We start from the raw sequence: 23,216 nt of genomic DNA on the forward strand, positions 1-23,216 counted from the left end.
CAGGCACGTAGGTACAAACAACTCACAAAATGTAAGTTATACATAAATTATACATAAAATTATACCTTACAATGAAAAAAAGACTGTGCAAAAGCAAGACCTTAGTGCAGAAAAAAAACAAAGACACAATTGAAGACAAGTCCATGGTAGTGCAAGAAGTGGTCTGTAGTGTTCCACTGCTGAGGTAGAGTTAGGGTTGTGCAGGCCGGTTCCAGAACTTGATGGTTGTTGGGTCCTAATGGACGAAGTAGCTCTGCCAAACTGTGGTGACATTACAGGCAGTCCCCGGGTTATGTAAGGGGTCCACTCTTCAGGACATTTTTCAGCCGATTTCTCCATAAGTCAGAACTGTTTTCCATAACTGCCAATATCATATTGCTCTACAATTGCTATAATTCTTTCATTTCATTGAATATTCACCCTGACATTACCTGTAATTAAACTAATGGAATATGTACTGTATCCAGTCATTAATGAACACCATGAAACATTATTATCATCTTGAAAAATTCTTTAAAAACGTGTGCGAGAATTTGCATAAAGCAAGCTTTCCGTAAGTGAGGTCATCCGTAACCCAGGGAGCCCCTGTATCCAAGCGATGAAAGTTGTTTTGTATGAAACAGATGTCTGATGGATCAAAAACATACTTCTCTGTTGCCACATGGTACAGGCTACACTTGTTAGGGTACAGCCAGTACCCAGGTACAGCCACAGAGATCACTGGATACATTTGCAAGGTCTTTTAGCTCATACTGTACACAGTCTTACTTCTGCATCCAGATGTTTATTAGCCGATGCCTCCATTACTTTAACTAAATGTCCATTCCAAATGTTAATCACCCTTTACATTAAGAACTACCTGAGATTGGTTCTGAAGTTTATTATTAGTTTGAGTCTGTGTAATCTTGTCCTACTTCCATGGTTTAATTTGGTCGTAGTTTTCTGATTAATTAATTTCCAATCTGTTAATTATCTTATATTTCAATAGTGGCACCGTGGACACCAGCTTTCCATCTTGAAAAGGTCAAATTTACTAATCTTATGTAAAGTTGCAGTTCAGCCTTATAGCTCTGCATTGTCCCTGTACTTCTTTGTACCTAGAACTGGATGGACTACTGACAGGCCGGAGAATGATGTGGTATTGGGTCTGTGACTGATCTTAAAACATGGAACATAGAACAGTACAGCACAGGAACAGGCTCTTCGGACCACAATGTCTGCTCCAAACACAATGTCGAATTAAATTAAATCTCTCCTGCCTGTACATGATCCATATCTCTCCATTCATTGCATATTACACGTGTCTATCTAACAGCCTCTTAAACCGCACTATCGTATCTGCTTCCACCACCACCCCTGGCAGCCTGTTCCAGGCACCTACCGCTCTCTGTGTAAAAAACTTGCCCAGCACATCTCCTTTAAACTTTACCCCTCTCACCTTAAATGCATGTCCTCTACTACTTGACATTTCTACCCTAGGATAAAGATTCTGACTGTTGACCATATCTATGCCTCTCATAATCTGATAAACTTGTAAACTTCTGATCTGATGGGGCAGGCACAGTAGTGCAGCGCTTAGCGTAACAGTACTAGCGCCAGCGACCCGGGTTCAATTCCCGCTGCTGTCTGTAAGGAGTTTGTATGTTCTCCCCGTGTCTGCGTGGGTTTCCTCTGGGTGCTCCGGTTTCCTCCCACATTCCAAAGACGTACGGGTTAGGAAGTTGTGGTCATGCTATGTTGGTCCTGGAAGCGTGGCGACACTTGCGGGCTGCTCCCAGAACACTCTACGCAAAAGGTACATTTCACTGTGTGTTTCGATGTACCTGTGACTAATAAAGATATCTTTTCTTAACTTCTATCAGGTCTCCCCTCAGCCTCCACTGCTCCAGAGAAAACAACTCAAGTTTGTCCAACCTCCCCTTATAGCTCATGCCCTCTAACCCAGGCAGTGTCCTGATAAACCCCTTCTGTACCCTCTCCAAAGCGTCCTCATCCTTCCTGTAATGGGGCAACCAGAATCACACGCAATAAAGCTATTAATCAATTTTAGTCAAGGGAACAGTTCTTGCTCTCCATGTCTCTGGTACAGCTTGGTTAACATAGAACAGTACAGCACAAGAACAGGCCCTTCGGCCCACGAAGTCTGTGCTGAGCATGGTGCCAAATTAAATTGGTTAACCTGTCTCATAATGAAGTGGCCTATTACTGTACTCTTATGTTTACCTGGGTTTGTTATCAAAGACAACTGGCAACTATGGAACAGATCCCAAATAGTAGAGAGACTCATTACCTACCCTTGATACTTAATGCATTGCCATTACTGATTCTCCCAAAATCAACACCCTGGAGGCACCATTGTCTGGAAGCTGAAGCGGACCAGCCACATAAATACCGTGGTTACAATAGCAAGTAAGAGGCTGGATATTCCACAGTGAGTGATTTGGTTCCTGACACCCCAAAGCCTTTCCATCATCTACAAGGCACATTGGGAGCATGTTGGAATATTATCCTTTGACTGCAATAGCACTTGGGAAGCTTGGCAGTAACCAAGACAAACAGCCTACTTGACTGGCTCTGGATTAGCCACGCTAAGTATTCATTCCCTCCCCTATGGGGCAGATTGTGGCAACAGCGTGTGCCATCTAACAATGCACCGCAGTTATTCATCTGGGCTACTCCATTAAGACTTCCCAATCCCATGACTCTACCTCCAAAAAAGACAAGGGCAACAGACACATGGGAACACCTCCACCTCCAGGTTTCCTACCAAGTCACACACCAGCCCGACTTACAGAGCCTAGAAAGTCAGGAGAACACACATCAGTCCTCATTGAGGGGTCAGCAGTGGGAAGGGTGAGCAGCTTCAAATTCCTGGGCCCAACACATTGATGCAATCACGAAGAAGGCATGCCACCGGCTCTACTTTGTTTGGAGTTTGAGAAGATTCAGTTTGTCAGCAAAGACTCTTACAAATTTTATAAGTGTACAGTGGAGATCATCCTGACTGGTTGTATCGCAGCCTGGTATGGAGGCTCCAATGCACAAGATCTGCAGAGAGTTATGGACTCAACCAGCTCCATCACGGGCACAACCCTCCACCATCGAGGACATCTTCAAGAGGCGGTGCCTCAAGAAGGTGGCATCCATCACCAAGGACCCTCAGCACCCAGGACATGCCCTCTTCTCATTACTACCATCGGGGAGGAGGTACAGGAGCCTGAAGACTCATGCTCAACGATTCAGGAACAGCTTCTTCCCCTCCGCCATCAGATTTCTGAACGGTCCATGACCCCATGAACACTACCTCGTTATTCCTGTTTTTTGCACTATTTATTTATTTTTGTAATTTATAGTAATTTAATGTCTTGCACTGTGCTGCTGCCGCAGAACAACAAGTTTCACAACATATATGTCAGTGCTAATAAATCTGATTCTGATTCATCATCGCTGAGTCTACATCTTGGAACTCCCTACCCAAAAGCATATGGGAGCACCTTCAACAAAAGGACCGCCGCAGTTCAAGAAGGTGACCCACTGCCATCTTTCTGCAGCAGTAATAGACGGGCAATCACTTCTCGACCTCCTGGTGATGCCTACATCCTGAATAACGAATTAAAAAAGCAACCTGACATTATCATAAAAATAATTGAGCTCATGGTTAGTTGTTTATTAATAATGATACCAAATGCAGGAACCTTCTACAATCCAGCTGCTTGCTGCTTCAGTTTGGCTACACTCCAGGTCTGGAAGCCCAAATTAAATGAACACTACCTCGGACTATATTTTTTTTCTCTCTCTCAATCTTGCATTAATGTCATTATTTTTATTTTGTTATTAATTTTGCACACTTGTAAATTATGTATAATTTACGTTAGTTGAAGTTTAAGTTAACTTATGTTTATCATGTCTGTAATTTATGTACTGCTGCTGCAAAAAGCTAACCTTCATGGCATTTAGACCCTGTTTGACAACAACAAACTTGAACTTGAAATTTCATCCTGGCTGTCAGGGATAGTGGACTGTTGTCCCGTCCACTGACCCTATGATAGAGGCCTTTCCACCCACCATGCCTGTTATTGTACCCGTCTATCCTAATCCCATTTATCTGCATCATGGCCATAGCCTTCTATGCCTTGGTGATTGCTCTCCCATTATATTGTTTTGACTGTTGCTTCTAAAAGAATGATGTCCTGATACCTGTGCTTCTGCATATTATCCTCGCACACTGTAAATGATATATCAGCCTATGTGCATACCTGTAAATAATTCTAAATAATATAAATAAACATGCCCAACTCCCTTGGGCCAACAGATGCAATTTATTCCTGTATGTGCATGATGGTCCTACGCTCTAATTTGTCGAACGTTATTTAGTTTTGCACCCTGAGCTCAGAGACATTTGTTCTGGCAGATCAAGGTGAAGAAGAATATTGTGAAGTTCTTTAGGAGAACCTCATTTTGGAACAAAAAGTACAATCAATTATGTGACCAGTTACGTGCATTATTAATATCGCTACATCTCCTCTGCTGCTTATTAGTCCTGAGAATTTTCTGAGCCCAAGCTTTGTTGCACCAGCCACTTTGTGTTGTTACGAGCTACTTGGTGAGTGTCCCTTTAAGGCACCCGGACGGTAGTGCAGTAGTGTGTGTATGGTAGTGTGTGTGTGGTTTTATCTGACTGCTGCAAGTGGGAGAAAAAAAGCTTCTATATCTGGAATGATGTAAGTGTCTGAAGTGCTGGCAACTGCAGGCAGAGAGAGAGAGAGAGGGAGAGAGAGAGAGAGAGAGAGAGAGAGAGAGAGAGATGTGAGAGTTGATAGCACTGACTGCCAGTCTCTGTATCTATGGGTGAAGTACAATCGTTGTGACTGTCACTTTACAATCCATACATGGATTTTTGGAGCAATCTGTGGTGTCCACTTTGTCGTTAACCTGTACTGGAAAGCAGGTATATCTGTGGGCGGTCACGTATTGAGTGCCCTCGGTGTGGCAGATACCTCGGAACAAAGCAACAGAGTTCTTTGGCAATTGAAGTGTCGTATTGGTTCCATCGTGGAACTTGTGGAATTCTTAAACTCCTTCTCTCTATATTTTCTCTACATTCTACTGTGGTTTTTCAGAAGCCTTTGCTCATTGTTTTGCTCCATGACTTGCTGAACTGAACTTTGAGAACTGTTCCTAGACTTGGCATTTGGGAACTTGCACACACACCCACTTTGGGTTTATTTTGGGGTCAATGTTTGGTATCTAATGTTTTTATTTCTCTTATCATTACAAGTGGTCATTAATAAATAGATTCTAACATTTAAACATGGCTCATTGTGTTTCTATTGTTGCTGGTACATAACAATGTCAATACAAAGTACTTTCAATTTCCCTTTCACTCCATGTTCTGGACGTGATGGGCCTGGACGTATCAGAATAGGACCCACTTCCTGCTGCTGAGGTACACAATTCTCTCACTTACTTTATGCTTATCACTGAAGAAGAGTTTACTGAATGGGAAATGAGCAGTGCTGGAGAGTTGTGTGGTGTAATCAGTCCTTGACATCAAATCCCACTCAATAACTTGGAGTATGCCGAGCTGTCAAAGGTTTTCAGTATTTCCATGAAACTTACTGTGGCCCCTGTTCCTATGCTCTTCTGAAATCCACTAGTTTCACTGGAGAATTTGGTAAATTGGTTTATTATTGTCACATGCACTGAAGTACAATGAAAAACTTTGTTTTGCATGCCATCCATACAGATCATTTTATCACATCAGTGCATTGAGGTAGTACAAGGTAAAACAATTACAGAATGCAGAATAAAGTGTCACAGTTACAAGAAAGTCCATTGCAGGTAGACAATAAGGTGCAAGGGCCATAACGAGGTCAATTGTATGCTCAAGAGTCCATCTTATTGTACTAGGGGATTGTTCAATAGTTTTATAACAGCAAGATAGAAGCTGTCCTTGAGCCTGGTGGTACATGCTTTCAGGCTTTGTATCTTCTGCCCGATGGGAGGGGGGAGAAGAGAGAATGTCCGGGGTGGGTGGGGTCTTTGATTATGCTGGCTGCTTTACCCAGGCAGCAAGAAGTGTAGACAGAGTCTATGGAGCGGAGGCTGCTTTCCTTGATGTGCTGAGCTGTGTCCACAACTCTCTGCAGTTATAACCTGCAATTCATTATAATATTTGAGTTTGTACATTCTCCCTGTGTCTGCGTGGGTTTCCTCCGGGTGCTCTGGTTTCCTCCCACATTCCAAAGACGTATGGGTTGGCGCCAGAAGCGTGGCGACACTTGCGGGCTGCCCCCAGAACACTATATGCAAAAAGATGCATTTCACTGTGTGTTTCGATGTACATGTGACTAATAAAGAAATCTTATCTTATCCTAATATTAGTTACTTCCAATAGTCTGAAACATACTCCTGTCCACCTCCATCAAAGTTCTGTGTGTGCTGGATTATTGGGGTTTTACTTAATGTACACCCACTCAGAGCCATTTAATCTTCTAGGAGAGATAAAGACCAGATTTTAAGAAATCAAAAAAATCTAGGCGACAAGACAAAGCAAAATTTCCATCTATCCCATCAGATGATCAAGGATGTTCCAGGATATCACACTGGCACCTGATCATTGTTACTGGGTATGGCATCGTGTATGTGTTATTTCCTGCTTCAGACAGGAATGGAACTGGCTCTCAGTCAGATTCTCAAAGGAATATGTCTCTATGACTCTATAAATGCAGTGAATTTGCGCTCACTGCTATTTGTCAGCAGCCTTTTCTGAAGCTCCACTATTCACTGGTTAAGCAAAAACTGACCAACATTTTTCTGCCCTTACATTGATTATGGCCTTTAGCCCAGCCTGCACTCTGTCTCCTCCCCCCAGGTCTTCCCTTAACTAATCAGCCAAAATACATTGTGAACAGAATCTAATCTCTTCTGTGTTTTCATTATTTTTTTTCAGGATGTGTGTGAAACTGTCGAGGCAATTATTGCTCATCATTGATGTCCTTGAGAGCTTGGTGGTGAACCACCTTCTTGAGCCGCTGCATTGTTTCTGGTGCAGATGTTCCACATTGTGTCTGGTGCAGATGTTCCACAATACTTTAGTGGGGGCATCCAGAAGTTAGATCCAACACTGATGAGGGAAAAGCAATGTATTTCCAAGTCCAGATGTTGTGTGACTTGGGAGTGGTGTTTCCATGCAGATGCTGTCCTTGTCCTTATGGTGGTACTGGTCATGGGGCTGTCAGTGGTGGTGGAGGAGCCCAAACGGATAACTGTAGTGCATTCTGCAGGTGGTGCACTGTAGCCACAGTCTAAGTCAAAGTCGAGTTTATTGTCGTATGCACAGGTACATGCGTGCACAGGTGCAATGAAAAACTTACTTGCAGCAGCATCACAGGCACATAGCATCAGATACACAGCATTCACAAGAAAAACATGAATTAAGCATAAATTGTACACAATGTTTACAAGAAAACACAATTAGAACAAAAAAAAGTCCATTGTAGTGCAAAAGTGCAAAGTGGTCAAAGTGGTCGCCAGTGTTTGCTGTGGAAATAATTGCTTAGGGTAGTCCTTGTAGAGTTAGTCAAGTTGGTCACTTTGTTCTGTGCTAGTCTTTTTGAGTACTGTTGTACTCATGCACGACTGATGTGTCTTGTAGATAGATGATAGAAAGGCTTTGGGGCATCAGGAGGTGAGACACTCACTGTACGCTACCCAGCCTCTGACCTGTTCTTGCAGCCACAATATTTATGTGGCTGGTCCAGTTGAGTTTCCGGTTAATGGTGACCCCCCCCCCCTCCCAGGATGGTAATGTAGGCAACTTGGGGATGTTAATGCCTTTTGAACATGAAGGGGAGATAGGTTCTCATTCAAAAGGATTATTCAAATTGCCCTTAAATCTACAGACATCTAAAGAAAACCCAGATTGTTTATGCAATCCAGTAAAAGGGAGTTTTCCATTCACTGGGGAAGTTAATCTCTTCCTCCTTTATAGCTTTTCCAAAATCCTAATATCCTTTCTGAAATGGGTAGGTGCAATACTCGAAACAGAGTCACATACATGGCCAAATTAGTGTTTACATCTTAGATCACTGTCAGTCTTGGGTCTAGCTTCACAGCTATAGTCATGAACTGTTTATTGATGCTCTTTGAAATAACTAATTACGCCGTGCTTCATGATTGACTGTAAAAGGTTATAAATGTAAACTTAACTCAGATTTCACTGACATGAGGATTTTAGTATCCATTTCTCTCTTATTAATTGCATAAATCCGTCAGACACAGTTCGTATTTGATCAGGGAAGGGGCAGATAAGGAAAACAAGGAGAAAAATAGAGGGACATTGGTATTTGCAGCACTCGATGATTATCCTAGAAGGAATGCTTTGGTTAACATGAGATGTTTAATTGATTTTGTGTATCCCTGCTTATCATATGCTTTCAAATCCAATCTACTTCTTAAACTATAAGGATGGAGGTTTAAATAAATGATAAAATTCAGGAAAAAAACAGGAGAAAGGGTTTGAACATGGTGGTGTGAGAGAGGGAAATGAAGGGCCAGTAGTGCAATGCAAGGGCTCTTTAAGCATTGGGCTGAGCTGCTGTTTAAATGTCAGTTATTTGATTGCAAATTTGCTCAGGGGGATAAGCCAGAATAAAATGAGGTTTTAGGTAAAATGGTGAAAAAAACGTGGAATTCCTAAGAGCATGAATCTCTTCAGCCCTTGGAGACTTGCTGCAGAATATTTTAAGCTAAATGAATTGATCGCAATACAGTGAGGAACTGCTCTGTTTGCCCATATTCATCTACTGAAGTAATTTTCAGGATTAGGAATTTGCATAAAATCACATCTGCTAAGGTTATTTGGTAGAATTTTTATTTTGTTTTGTTAGCTGCAGTGGGAGTTGGAGATTTAAACTCCTCTTACACACTCGAGGTCTGGTTCTGTTACACCGTTTGCCTTTTCAAAGCAACAACCACCTTTATATTTTTTGTGGGGGGGATTCAGATTGGTAAGAATTTTAATTGTTTTTTGCCATATCTTACATGTTTACTTTTCAAACTTCAAAATGTGATCACCTTGAAAATGTATGATTTTTTTAAGGTTATAATTTATTAGACTCCTCTTTGCAATTTCAATCAGAAAAGTTTAATTGAACAAAAATAAGGATTGCTCATTCATGCTCCAGTCCCAAGCTGAAGCCTGGGACAGGTGTTCAAAATTCAGTATATCTAATGAAGCATAACATTGGTAAATTAAACTCAACGTTAGATCTCCTACCCAGTACTTCCCAACTTAACTAATCTCTTTTTTTTAAACCCTACTGGTACTCTCACTTTTGAGCTTTGCCCCTTCTTAGCTTCATGTTTTGATTGCAACTGTTCACTGTTTTATCTGTGCCCAAGATGGATGCAAATGAATCTCTGAGCCGTTTCATGCTGGCTGTGCACTTTTCGTTTGTTGGACAAGTAACTAATTAATTATGGATTTTGCACACAAGCCTAAAACATCAACAAAATTGGAAATGTTAATAAATCTGTTGTTATTCTCAAGAAACAGAGACACTGGATGAGGTGCCAAGGGAAAGTACCTCACAAGATAATGTATACTTAAGTTTTGGTAGGTTGAATAAATTATCCAATCTACGGTCACAGAAAGCACCTGAAAACTTTGCGGTGAAGCAGTGCAATATTTTGAGTAAGTCTGAGGAATCTCATATCTATGTCAGTGGATATTAATTTCACTGTTGAATTAGAGGAGGGGTGGAAATAATAATAAATCAGCAGTCACTATTGAGAATTAACAATTTCCTAATGTAATTCCCAAAGTTATCTTTGCTCAGTTTGAACTCAGATTTTTCTATTCTATTTCTATTGTCAGGCTTGATATTTATTTTCTCTTTGTTTCACTACATAGAGTCAGAGTTGTACAGCACAGAAGTAGGCGTTACAGTCCAACATGTCCATGCCGACCATTTTACTTTCAATTCTAGTTTAATTTATCTGTAAAATATCAAAATACAGTACCAGGAGATTCTGTGTGGTTGTGTTTACATTGAATACTTGCTTTATGTAAATTGGCTGTTATAACATAAATCATGTAGTCCCTTATTCCATGAATGTGTGATGTGACCTGCACCTTTAAAACCACAAGCTCTGCTTGTTACAGCTCAGCAGATCCTGAGGTCAGTTTTAAAGTCGATCATTTCCCTGTGTTTTTGTTGATAGCTGAGACACAAGAGGCCAGGACTGGTTAGAATGCACAGTTCATGGAGGGCTGCAACGTCGGACAAAGTTCCACATCATTGCTCAGCCACCTGGCGTTTGGAATCACTGTTAAAATTTGTATACAAAATTGCTTCACCAGGCAAACAGATGGAGGAATTACAATCATATGTAACCCCTTAGCTGTCTGTGGTTTTGCACACACCTTCACTATAAAAATAGTGATTGGACTTTTGTTGTAACACTGACAAGGTGTGAATGATGTTACATCAACATTTGCCTTTTGGGTGCTATGTCTGATGGTGCGGAGGTATGCTTAGGACCTAGTCACAGGTAAATTGGTCAATTGGTTTATTATTGTCACATGTACCGAGGTACAGTGACAATCTGTGTTTTGCATGCCATCCATACAGATCATTTCATCACAGCAGTGCATTGAGGTAGTACAGGGGAAAACAATAACAGAATGCAGAATAAAGTGTTACAGTTACAGAGAAAGTGCAGTGCAGGCAGACAATAAGGTGCAAAGCCATAACGAGGTAGATTGTGAGGACAAGAGTCCATCATAGTGCTAGGGGACTGTTCAAAAGTCTTATAACATTGGGATAGAAGCTATCCTTGAGCCTGGTGGTACGTGCTTTCAGGCTTTTGTATCTTCTGCCTGATGTGAGTGGGGAGAAGAGAGAATTTCTGGACTGGGTGGGTCTTTGATTATGCTGGCTGCTTTATCAAGGCAGTGAGAAGTATAGACAAGAGTCCATGGAGGGGAAGCCTGGTTTCCATGATGTGCTGAGCTGCGTCCACAACTCTCTGCAGTTTCTTACAGTCTCGGGCAGAGCAGTTGCAGTTTTAGGACAGTCAACGATTTAATCCTGGTCAAGGATCGCGACTGAGAATTTCCTGAAAAATCTATGACCTGCCATGCCCAAAGAATTGAGGTGTTCACTAGTTTTACACTGAAGCATCACAAGGTGGAAATGGATCATTTGCATTGTTTCCGACATACAACAACTGAATGCTGCAGCAAGGTAGACCCACCATCATTTACAAGCCCAGCTTGTGCGAGTTACTTTGACGCATGGGAATAATCAACCAGTATAAATTTGAACTCCCAAATTTCAGCACATCGTGATCCAAAGTCAATTAATAGCAGTGTAACTGAGATATCTAGAATTTTACAGCAATTTTCTATGACTATATTTAGGTGGGGGTTGTGCTCCTATTAACTAAAATACTTCTGGTCTTTCAGTACCAAATAGTTGTTAGACTAATGCTAACACCCACACCTCCAAAGCATTCAAAAGGATTACACAGTTAGCAAAGCCTTTGCAATGGACATACATTTCATTAATATGTATTATCATAGAAGAGGATTGACATGTTGAAGGAGCTGTGAGAATGAGCCTTCTTGACACTATTCTCTGTTGCTTGTTTATTTTATATCTGTTTTAACGTTTTGGGGTAAGCAAGTGAGCTGTTCAGGGAATTACAACATGATTGCCTGATCACTGAAGGAATGAGCCTAAATTTTGACTTGGTTTGCTTAAGTGATATTTAAATTGGGGAGGTGTAGAACTGCTCCTCTTCCTCAGTTCCCTCTCAGTCCACACCTATCTGCAGTAGACTGAGCTTTGTTTTATATTCATTCAAGGGATGTGGGCTTTGCAGGCTGAGCCAGAAGTTAACTGCCCGTCTCCCTAAATTCCCTTGAGAAGGTGGTGGTGAGCTGCCTTCTTGAATCACTGCAGTCCTTGATGTGTGGGTATACTCACATGCTGTTTGGAAGAGAGTTCCAGGATTTTGACCCAGCGACGGTGAAGGAACAGTGACTTATTTCCAAGTCAGGATGGCGTGTGGCTTGGAGGGCAACTTCCAGGAGGTGATGTTCCCCATGATTTTGCTGTCTTTGTCCCTCTAGCTGGTGGAGGTCGTAGGTTTGGAAGGTGCTGTCTAAGGAGTCTTGGCCCAATCTAACAAGCATTTAATTTAATTCAAATCATTCACTTTACTGTTTATTTTTATATAAAAATGCTAATATGTCTTGCCTATATTAAATATGGCTGTTACTAATGAAGCTGTTTAACTATGTAAGAGTTAAACCCCAAAGATACTTTTTGTAGGTAGAATGAGAAGATATTTGGAGTATTATGATGATATTGAGGAAATCTCAATACTAGAAAAATTATATTAAGTTCTTTCTTTGTTTTACAGTCATCTGATGTAGGTATTTGGGAAGAAACTTAGCAACCTTTTGCTTTTTTATTTATTGTATCTTACAGATTTAATGAAATGGCTTGTTTACATTTCAAGAATAATTGATAATCTCATCATTAAATGTTTTGGATTAATCAGGCAATAAATTATATGTTGTTGCTATGCTGGTTCCACTGACAATCAAAAACAGCTGGATTAAAGTCAGTGGACAGGAGACAGAGAATCTCCATTGGTTAAATTCTCGTATTCTCATTTCCCACATTAAAAAAAATATTGATTTTTCTATGTTGGAAGGATGCAAACATTACTTGGCTATGTTTCTGTGACTGTTCTCCAACATCTAAGCAAACAGCGATTTTGTTTTTTTCTCTCTGTAAAGAGCATTATGTCGGAGTGCAGTTTGTTTCTGACTGGAGCTCTCAGTTTGAAAGAGAAACTGTCATGGTTCTGAGTGCTGGTTCTCAGTTCTGCCCCTTATCCCCATTGATGGGCCCTTGTTGTGCAGCAGCTGGTTTCCATGCACTACTATTTGCCTGATGACGTACACCTGAGTGCCATCAGGAGACTAGTATAAGAACCCTGGTTTCACAAACACTGGTTGCCAGATTATTGGTCTGTCTCTGGGTATACTTTGTTTCCTGGCTGCTTAGAGCTGTCAACTCTAGAGCAGTCCTGGTTTTGCTGTTTCTCCTTTAAAAAAAACCCTGTTTTTGTGTTGGGGCTCCATCTTGGAGCTCCATTTATTCTGTTCTGTGTTCAGTTCTGAGGAAGCATCCTGACTCCAGTCTCAGACCGGTGTTCTGCATTTGGGTTCTCTGTGATCTTGCTCTTTGTGTGACATTGTGACAAAACTTGGTGGTAACAGACAGCAAGCAGAAGTGCCATTTATTGTTAACCTGGGATGGAGACAACTTCCCTAACTTATTTGCAAATGCAAAGCTCAGTTAAACTGCTGATACTACTTTGATGGGTAACTGAAATTTTTCTAAGTCTGGTTAGTGGAGTTTGCTCAGTGACAGTTCTAACAAAAGGAATCGCCCACCACTAGGTAATGGCAGTCTCCAATAGGAGCAGGTGAGCAATTGTATATTCTTGCAAGTTTTTAATAGTTCAGGCATACACCTGGATGTTAAAGTGGAACCTCAAGGTCAAAGTTGAGTTTATTGTCAGATACACAAGTCCATGTGTGCACAGGTGCAATGGAAAACTTACTTGCAGCAGCATCATAGGCACCTAGCATCAGATAAGCAGCATTCACCAGAACTAAACATAAATTATACAGATTTTTTGCAAGAAAGAGCACAATTTGAACAAGAAACTACAAAGTGGTCAGTGTTGCTAAACTGTAGTGATTAGGGTATTACCGGTTGGTTCAAGACCTGAATGGTTGAAAGGAAGTAGCTGTTATTGAACCAGGTGGTGTGGAATGTCAGGCTTCTGTACCTCCTGCCCAGATGGTGGTGATCTTTGATGACAGATATTGTATTGCAGCCTTGGGGCAGTGCCTCCCTTAGATACTACCGATAGTGGGGAGGGATGTGCCTATGATGTATTGGGCAGAGTCCACTACTGTGCAGCTTCTTACGGTCCTGTACATTTGAATTGCTGTACCAGACCATGATGCAACCATTCAGGATACTTTCAACAGTACATCTGTAGAAGTTTGTTAGTGTTTGGTGACAAGCTGAACCCCCTTAACATCAGAAAGTAAAGATGCTGGTACGCTTTCCTTATGATTGCATCTATGTGCTGGGCCCAGGACAGGTCATCTGATATATTAATGCCCAGGAACATAAACTGCTGACTCTCTCCACTGTCAATTCAACTGCTGACTCTCTCCACTGTCAATTCACCAATGTAGATTAGTTTGATAATCACATTCCTTGCTACATGTTCGTAAAGGTTTGTTTTTTTTTGTTTTTCAATTTACAACAATTCTTTTGACTTCACAACAGTGTGGCTGACCCAGAACAATAAAATTAAATAAAACCGAATCTTGGGTAGGTGAGATTATAATACTTCACAGCCAATCACGAGTGTTATCTCAGAGTTCAGAAATCGACAAAGCTCATTTCCCAGATTTTTGAGTAATAAATTGGTTTGTGAATGTAGCGTGGTAGTCAGCTGTCCTGACCAGGAAGGTCCAAGGTGTGAAATATCCTTTCTGCTGAACTGGTGCTCAATAAACTGAAAGTGACATTGCTACCCCTGGTTGAACATGTGCATAGTTAAGGAGGGGAGAACCTGGCCTGGGTGCTTGCCATAGACCCCTGATGGATCGGAGTATCAGTAGAGCTTGGCAGTATGAAATCTCTTACAATCAAAGTACCTACCTGTGCTCAGTATTTCAGCTTACACCTAAACAGTCCCTTGGGTTCCCTTATAGGGCAAAGGCTCTGTCTGGTTTGTACTTACTCAAAAATGGTTTGAATTCAAGTCTATCCTGTTGGCTGATCTAATCTAGGAAAGCAAGTAGATCGTGAACAGTCTCTGGACAAGGGTAAGGGAAAAGTTCGAGCTGGGGTTATGAATCAATGACCTAGGCTGGAAAATTCAAATATGCTTTGTTGGTTTATTATTGTCACATGTACTGAGGTACAGTGAAAAACTTGGTTTTGCATGCTATCCATACACATCATTTCATTCCAACAGAGCACTCAGGTAAGAATAAAGTGTTACAGAGAAAGTGCAGTGCAGGAAGACAATAAGGTGCAAGGCCATACGAGGTAGATTGAGGTCAAGAGTCTACCTTATTGTACATGAGGTCAGTTCAATTGTATAACTGGGATAGAAGCTGTCCTTGAGCCTGGTGGTACATGCTTTCAGGCTTTTGTATCTTCTGCCCAATGGGAGGAGGGAGAAGAGAGAATGTCTGGGGTGGCTGGGGTCTTTGATTATGTTGGATGCTTTACCGAGGCAGCGAGAAGTGTAGACAGAGTCCATGGAAGGGAGGCTGGTTTCTGTGATGTGCTGAGCTGTGTCCACAACTCTGCAATTTCTATGGGTCATGGGCGGAGCAGTTGCCATACCAAGCTATGATGCATCCGGATAGGATGCTTTCTCTGGTGCATCAATAAAAATTGGTGACATGCTGAATTTCTTTAGCCTCCTGAGGAAGTGTGCATTGATCTTTGGTGAAATAGGTCTTTGCTGATCACTTAAAGGCTTTGCTTTTGAGTGGCATTTCAGTGCTTATGATCTACACAAACAGTGGACGGTTGAGTGAGACCAAGAAATCAGTGATACACCTATGTACTTATATTCCAGTAAATTTCAGCAACAGATGCAAAATAAATGGGAGGGATTAAGCGGGGGGATGAAAAAAACAGAATTATGAAATTTTTACCTTGCTTTGCCAGGATTTGGAACAGGAGAGGCTACACAAAATGTATTTTAATTTGTTGTATCACATTTTATTTTCCAGGCTAGCCAACTGGAAAGGAAGCAAGCAGAGCTTCAAGAACTTGAAGCATTTTATAAAGAACAGTTGGATCTTATTGAGCAGAAGGTCAGAATGAAAATATTAATTTATGAGTAACTGAGTTCTTGCATTGAGTTGCTGGCTGCAAGTGGTTGCCTGTGATAAAATAAACCCAAGCAATTGGGATATTATCAAACGTGTGTGTAATGCAGCAAGATTATTATTGATTCCTTGTATGAGGACCATGTAGAATGTTATTGAACAGGAAATCAATAAGGATTCTTGTAATATTCTCCTGTACAGGAGTTTTTATTTTAATAACATTACAATATGCAATGGCCAATCCCCATCTGAGCCATCAGATCTGAGCACAGATATTCCCGTATTTTTTCAAGAGTTTAAAGGAAACATGTCGATCAGGCCTTTTGTGCCACAAGTACATGAAAACATCTTTAATTAACTCATAATGATGGAGAAGTATTCAAGAAGGCGCTGAGCACTTTGAGTCTCTCCAAAGGCAGCAGGCAGAAACCATGCCAGCAGTGGAAGGAGCATACAGTAGTTCAAACCACCCACCACCTGTCCGTCGCACATCATTGCCCTACCTGCGACAGAGTCTGTACATCAAGCATAGGATTCATTCGCTACTTCAGGGCCCATAGAAATAGAGCAGAAGCAAAACATTTTTTTGTCTTGAGAGACTGCCAAAGATGAAGAGCTTGCATCTGGAAAATGGAAGCCAGCCAGCCTGGCTGGCCACAAGTACAGCACTGGACAGGCCATTCGGCCCACAATGCTGTGCCGATCTTGATGCCAATTTATACTAAATTTCCTCCTGTGTACCATCCATATCCCTCCATTCCCTTCATATTCATGTGTCTATCTAAATGCCTCCTAAACTCCACCAAACTGCCTGGTACTACACAAACACTACTGCCCCTGGTAACTCATTCTAGGCACCGACCACCCTCTGTGTAAAAAAAAAACTTGCCCCTCACATCACCCTTAAACTTTCCTCCCTCTAACCTTAAAAGCGTGTCCTCTGGTGTTTGACATTTTTACCCTGGGGAAAAGATTCTGACTGTTTCCCCTAACTATGCCTCTCATATTTTTAAAAAACCTCTATCAGGTCTCCCCTCAGCCTCCACTGCTTGAAGGAGAACAACCCAAATTTGTCCAAACTTTCCTTCCAGCTCACAAGTAATTCTGAGTAAATAGCTGATAGTAATTCAGCTAAAAGCAGAACAAGCAGAATATTTCATCACTCAGTTCACTTGCCTCTCACCCCTGCGCACTGTGGCTAATTATGTTGTCACTGCACTTACAAGAATTTCTAGATTTAAAAAAATAACTAAAGTATCATGCAAGCAAGTGTGAAATAAAATGCCAAATAGCAGACATTTTCTCAAAGTTACTCCACTTATTGTGAAGATAAATGAGACACTAACATTACTAATTGACGCATTTTTGGAAACAGGACAAGGCTATTTGCCCAAATGAGAACACCCTTTATTGAGAGATCCACTTGTTAAATTCGTCCTCAAAAATCCCCTCATTACCCTTTAAATCTACTTGTACCTGCAGTGACTGTGAGAACAAAGTAGTAAAATTACCAGTGGAATGAAATGAAAAAATAAATTCTATTTTACAAAATAATTTACAGTTTTTAATCTTGGCCTCTTACCATGGTATTTAGACCTACCCAAAGTGAAGAACTGAAAATTATTGAACAAATCTTGCTTCAAAAAAATGCTTAAACTTCAGTTTTGCTGCCTAAATGGTTTAGAAAATTATCATAGTTAATCCAAGGAACATGATGCAATTAATACTTAAACATCTAACCAGGTAGATCAGTTACAAAATAACTTGTATTTACAATTATTGTATTAAAAACGCTCCAAGACACTTCACACGACTGATTATTGAAACAAAACTATGACACTGAATTATATAAAGAGATATTAGGAGAGGAATCATAGTCAGAATAAGAATCAGATTTATTATCACTGACTTAGATGATGTGAAATTTGTTGTTTTGCGACAGCAGTACAGTGCAAAGACATAAAATTACAATAAATTACAAAAATAAGTAAATAGTGCAAACAAAAAAGGAATAACGAGGTAGTGTTCATGGGCTCATGGACTGTTCAGAAATCTGATGGTGGAGGGGAAGAAGCTGTTTCTGAATCATTGAGTGTGGGTCTTCAGGGATCTTGGAGCTCAAGTCCATAGCTCCCTGAAAGAGGTTTGGGTGGTAAAGAAGGCGTATGGCCTGCTTGCCTTAATCAGTTAGGTATTGAGTATAAAAGTCGTGAAGTCACATTGCAACTGTATTAAACTTTGGTTAGGCCACATTTGGAGTTGTTGTGTGAAGTTCTGGTCACCACACAATGGGAAGGATGTGGAGACTTTGGAGAGGCTACAGAAGAGGTTCACCGGAATGCTGCCTGGATTGGATTGTATTAATGAGGTTGGACAAATTTGGGTTGTCTCTGTGGAGCATCAGAGGCTGAGGGGTGACCTGAGAGTGGTATATAAAATTATGAGAGGCATAGATAGGGTATATAGTCAGCACCTTTTCCCAAGGGTGGAAATGACAAATACTAGAGTTTAAAGTGAGAATGAGAAAGCTTAAAGGAGATTTCTTTACATAGTAAGCTTAGTGGAATGGTGTCATGACAACAACCTTTCCCTCAATGTCAACAAAACAAAAGAGTTGGTCGTTGACTTCAGGAAAGGGGGCGGTGTACATGCATCTGTCAACATCAACGGTGCTGAGGTCGAGAGGGTTGAGAGCTTCAAGTTCCTGGGAGTGAACATTACCAACAGCCTGTCCTGGTCAAATCACATAGATGCCACGGCCAAGAAAGCTCACCAGCGCCTCTACTTCCTCAGGAGGCTCAAGAAATTTGGTTTGTCCCCTTTGGTTCTCACCAACTTCTATTGATGCACAATAGAAAGCATCCTACCTTGATGTATCATGGCTTGGTACGGCAACTGCTTTGCCCAGGACTGCAAGAAACTGCAGAGTTGTGGACACAGCCCAGCGCATTATGGACACCAGCCTCCCCTCCTTGGACTCTGTCTTTACCTCTTGCTGTCTTGGTGAAGCAGCCAGCATAATCAAAGACCCCACCCACCCGGGACATTCTCTCTTCTCTCCTCTTCCATCGGGCAGAAGATACAGGAGCCTGAGGGCACGTACCACCACACTTAAGGACAGCTTCTTACCCCACTGTGATAAGACTATTGAACGGTTCCCTTATACAATGAGATGGACTCTGACCTCACGATCTACCTTGTTGTGACCTTGCACCTTATTGCACTGCACTTTCTCTGTAGCTGTGACACTTTACTCCGTACTGTTATTGTTTTTACCTGTAATACATCAATGCACTCTGTACTAACTCATTGTAACTGCACTGTGCAATGAATTGACCTGTACAACCTGTATGCAAGACAAGTTTTTCACTGTACCTCAGTACAAGTGACAATAATAAACCAATACCAAGTAAGTGGCTAGAACATGCTGCCAGGGGTGGAGGTAGATGCAGATACAATAACAATGTGGAGGAGGCATTTAGACAGACATACGAACAGGCAGGGAATGGAATTAGTTTAGATTGGCATCATGCTCGTTGAGGACTCAGTGGGCCGTGGGTCCGCCTCTGTGCTATACTGTTCTATATTCACAAGATCACAAGACAAGGGAGCAGAAGCAGGCCATTCGGCCCATCGAGTCTGCTCCAAGGAAAAAGGAAAAAGAAATGGGGTGGGGAAAAGAAGAAAAGAAAAAAAAAACTATTCTAATCCCATTTTCCAGCCTTATCCCCATATCCCTTGATACCCTGGCTATTTAGATATCTGTCTATCTCCTCCTTGAACACCCCCACTGATCTGGCCTCCACTGCTGTGCGTGGCAAGGAGTTCCACAATTTCACCACTCTCTGGGTAAAGAAATTTCTCCTCATCTCTGTCTTGAAACTGTACCCTCTAATTCTAAGATTGTGCCCTCTGGTCCTGGATTCGCCCACCAAGGGAAACAGCCTAGCCACATCTACTCTATCCTTACCTGTCAACATTTTAAATGTCGCTACGAGGTCCCCTCTCATCCTTCTGTACTCCAGTGAGTACAGTCCAAGAGCCGACAAACGCTCATCATACTTAAGCCCTTTCATTCCCGGAATCATTCTCGTAAATCTCCTCTGAACCCTCTCCAACGTCAGCACATCCTTCCTAAGATGTGGGGCCCAAAACTGCGCACAGTATTCCAAATGAGGCCTCACTAGTGCCCCGTAGAGCCTCATCAACACTTCCTTACTTTTATACACTATACCTCTCGAGATGAATGCCAACATAGCATTCGCTTTCTTAACCACCGATCCAACCTGGTGGTTAACTTTTAAGGTATCCTGTACGAGTACCCCCAAGTCCCTTTGTACTACCATACTATCAATCTTCTCTCCTTCTAGATAATAATCTACCCGCTTATTTCTGCTTCCAAAGTGTACAACTGCACATTTCTCAACATTGAATCTCATCTGCCATTTCCTTGCCCATTCTCCTAAACTGTCTAGGTCCCTCTGCATCCTTTCTATTTCCTCTATGCTCCCTACTCCTCCACTTATCTTGGTGTCATCTGCAAACTTAGCCACACAACCATTTATTCCATCATCCAAATCATTGATGTACAAGGTAAAAAGGAGCGGCCCCAACACCGACCCCTGCGGCACACCACTAGTAACCGGTAACCAACCAGAACGAGATCCTTTTATTTCCACCCTTTGCTTCCTGCCAACCAGCCAATGCTCCACCCATTTTGCTACCCTACCCATAATTCCATGACCTTTCATCTTATTAATCAGTCTCTTGTGAGGCACCTTATCGAAGGCCTTTTGAAAGTCTAAATACACAACGTCTACCGCCTCTCCCTTATCCACCCTACCTGTGATTTCTTCAAAAAACTCCAATAGGTTGGTCAGACAGGACCTCCCCTTCACAAAACCATGTTGACTAGGTCCAATCTTGCCTTGCGCCTCTAGGTATTCGGTAACCTCCTCCTTGAGGATAGATTCCAATAATTTTCCCACCACTGACGTCAGACTAATAGGTCTGTAATTGCCTTTGTGCTGCCTCCCACCTTTCTTATACAACGGAACTACATTCGCTACCCTCCAGTCCTCCGGAACCGTGCCAGAATCTATCGATTCCTGAAAAATAATCGCCAATGCCTCCGCTATCTCTACAGCCACCTCCTTCAGAACCCGGGGATGCACCTCATCCGGTCCGGGAGACTTATCAGTCTTAAGCCCCTTTAGTTTTCCTAGCACCTTCTCCCTATTAATCTCAACTGAACTCAGTTCCAATTCGTGAGACTCCTGACTAACGGGCACATTGCTTATGTCCTCCACGGTGAAGATCGATGCAAAATATTCATTCAATTCCCTTGCCATCTCACTATTGTCCATTATAATACCTCCTGCACCGTTATCAATTGGTCCTATGTCAACCCGTGTCTCTCTTTTATTCCTTATGTATTTAAAAAAAACTCTTAGAATCCTTCCGAATGTTGTCCGCCAACTTCCTTTCGTAACTCATCTTTGCTTTCCTAATGACCTTCTTAGTTTCTCTCTGCAGATTTTTAAAAACTTTCCAATCTTCTGTTTTCCCACTAATTTTTGCTACTTTGTACGCTGCCCCTTTTGCTTTTATTTTATCCTTCACCTCCCTCGTTATCCACATCTGTGCCTTTTTTCCATTCAAAACCTTCTTTTTTCTTGGAATATATCTGTCCTGCATTGTCCTTATTTCCTGTAGAAATTTCTTCCATTTCTCCTCTGCCGTCCCTCCAGCTAACTTACTCCTCCAATCAATTTGGGCCAACTCTTCTCTCATACCTTTGTAATTTCCCTTATTCCACTGAAATATCGATACACCAGTTATCAGCTTCTCCTTCTCAAACTTGAAACTAAACTCAATCATATTGTGATCACTTGTTCCCAGTGGTTCCATTACCTTTAGTTCCCTAATCACCTTGGGTTCACTACACAGCACCCAATCCAAAACAGCCGATCCCCTGGTGGGCTCCTCAATAAGTTGCTCCAGAAAAACATCCCTTAGACATTCCACAAACTCACTCTCCTGAGTACTACCGCCTTTCTGGATTTCTCAGTCCACCTTCATGTTAAAATCCCCCATAATTATCTTCACATTGTCACTCTGGCACGCTTTTTCTATCTCAATCTGCAACTTATGGTCCACTTCCTGACTGCTGTTCAGGGGCCTATATATGACTGCTACTATTGTCCTTTTACCCTTGCTATTTCTTAGCTCCACCCATAAGGATTCCACCTCCTCTGACCCAATGTCCTTCCTTTCTATTGATTTTATATCGCTACTAACCATCATGGCCACACCTCCCCCTCTGCCTACCCGCCTATCCTTCCTATACACTGTATACCCCTTGACATTCAGTTCCCAATCACATCCATCATGAAGCCATGACTCAGTGATTGCAACGATGTCATATTTATTAACCTGTAGTTGTGCCACTAGGTCATCTACTTTATTCCTGATGCTACGTGCATTTAAATATAGTACGTTTAGACTGGTATCTGCTATTGATTTTATTGTACTTCTATTGTTCAGCAGATTATCCTGACTTTCTACCTGTCCATCCTTCTTACTATCTTCGCTACCTACTATCTTAGACATGTTCGTGTAGACCTCATCCCCTATCCTAACATTCAGTATCCTAACATCCTCATCCCCGATCCTAACATTCTGTATCCTAACATCCTGATTTGTTGTACTTCTTTTATTCAGTAAATTATCCTGACTTATCACCTGCCTGTCATTCTTGCCATCCTCAATGGATTCGTTTCTATACACTTTCTCCCTCACCTTAGCATCTTGTAACCTAGCATCCTGGTTACCATCCCCCTGCCAGATCAGTTTAAACCCTCCCCTACAACTAAATTAAACATTCCTGCCAGGATATTGGACCCTTTGGAGTTTATTCTATGTTCTGTGTTCGATACACTTTCGGATATCGCGGTACACCACAGTGAAACTTGTGGGTAAGTTGAACTGGTCCTAAGAACTGTGCTTGTACAAAGCAACCATCAGTAATGTAGACAAAGGCATTGCTCAGAATAAACGCCAAGCAATGTCATTCACTGTGGTGCAGTTGAGCTTTCAAATCAATCTGTTTCTGATGGTCTGTATGAGGGAAACTGACAATCACTGAGAGCTGCAAGGGCCATTAAGTAAAATTGAGTTTGAGCCATATTGGCCACAGTGGAACTTCACTCTGCTATTACTGAAGTACCAAAAAAGGTGCTCTTAATTGGGCACT

At 41.7% G+C, this 23,216-nt stretch overlaps 1 protein-coding gene across 1 annotated transcript in view; it reads left to right on the top strand.

The window, feature by feature from the left end:
- LOC127571668 (MICOS complex subunit mic25-like) overlaps positions 1-23,216 on the top strand; it is a 508,671-nt gene that overhangs the window by 128,379 nt on the left and 357,076 nt on the right. The window contains exon 5 of the mRNA XM_052018256.1: positions 15,863-15,946. Within this exon, the coding sequence (XP_051874216.1) occupies positions 15,863-15,946 (84 nt within the window). The remainder of the gene's footprint in view (positions 1-15,862; positions 15,947-23,216) is intronic.

Source organism: Pristis pectinata, chromosome 6 (assembly GCF_009764475.1).
Source record: "Pristis pectinata isolate sPriPec2 chromosome 6, sPriPec2.1.pri, whole genome shotgun sequence".
In the NCBI taxonomy this organism is placed as follows: Eukaryota; Metazoa; Chordata; class Chondrichthyes; order Rhinopristiformes; family Pristidae; genus Pristis; species Pristis pectinata.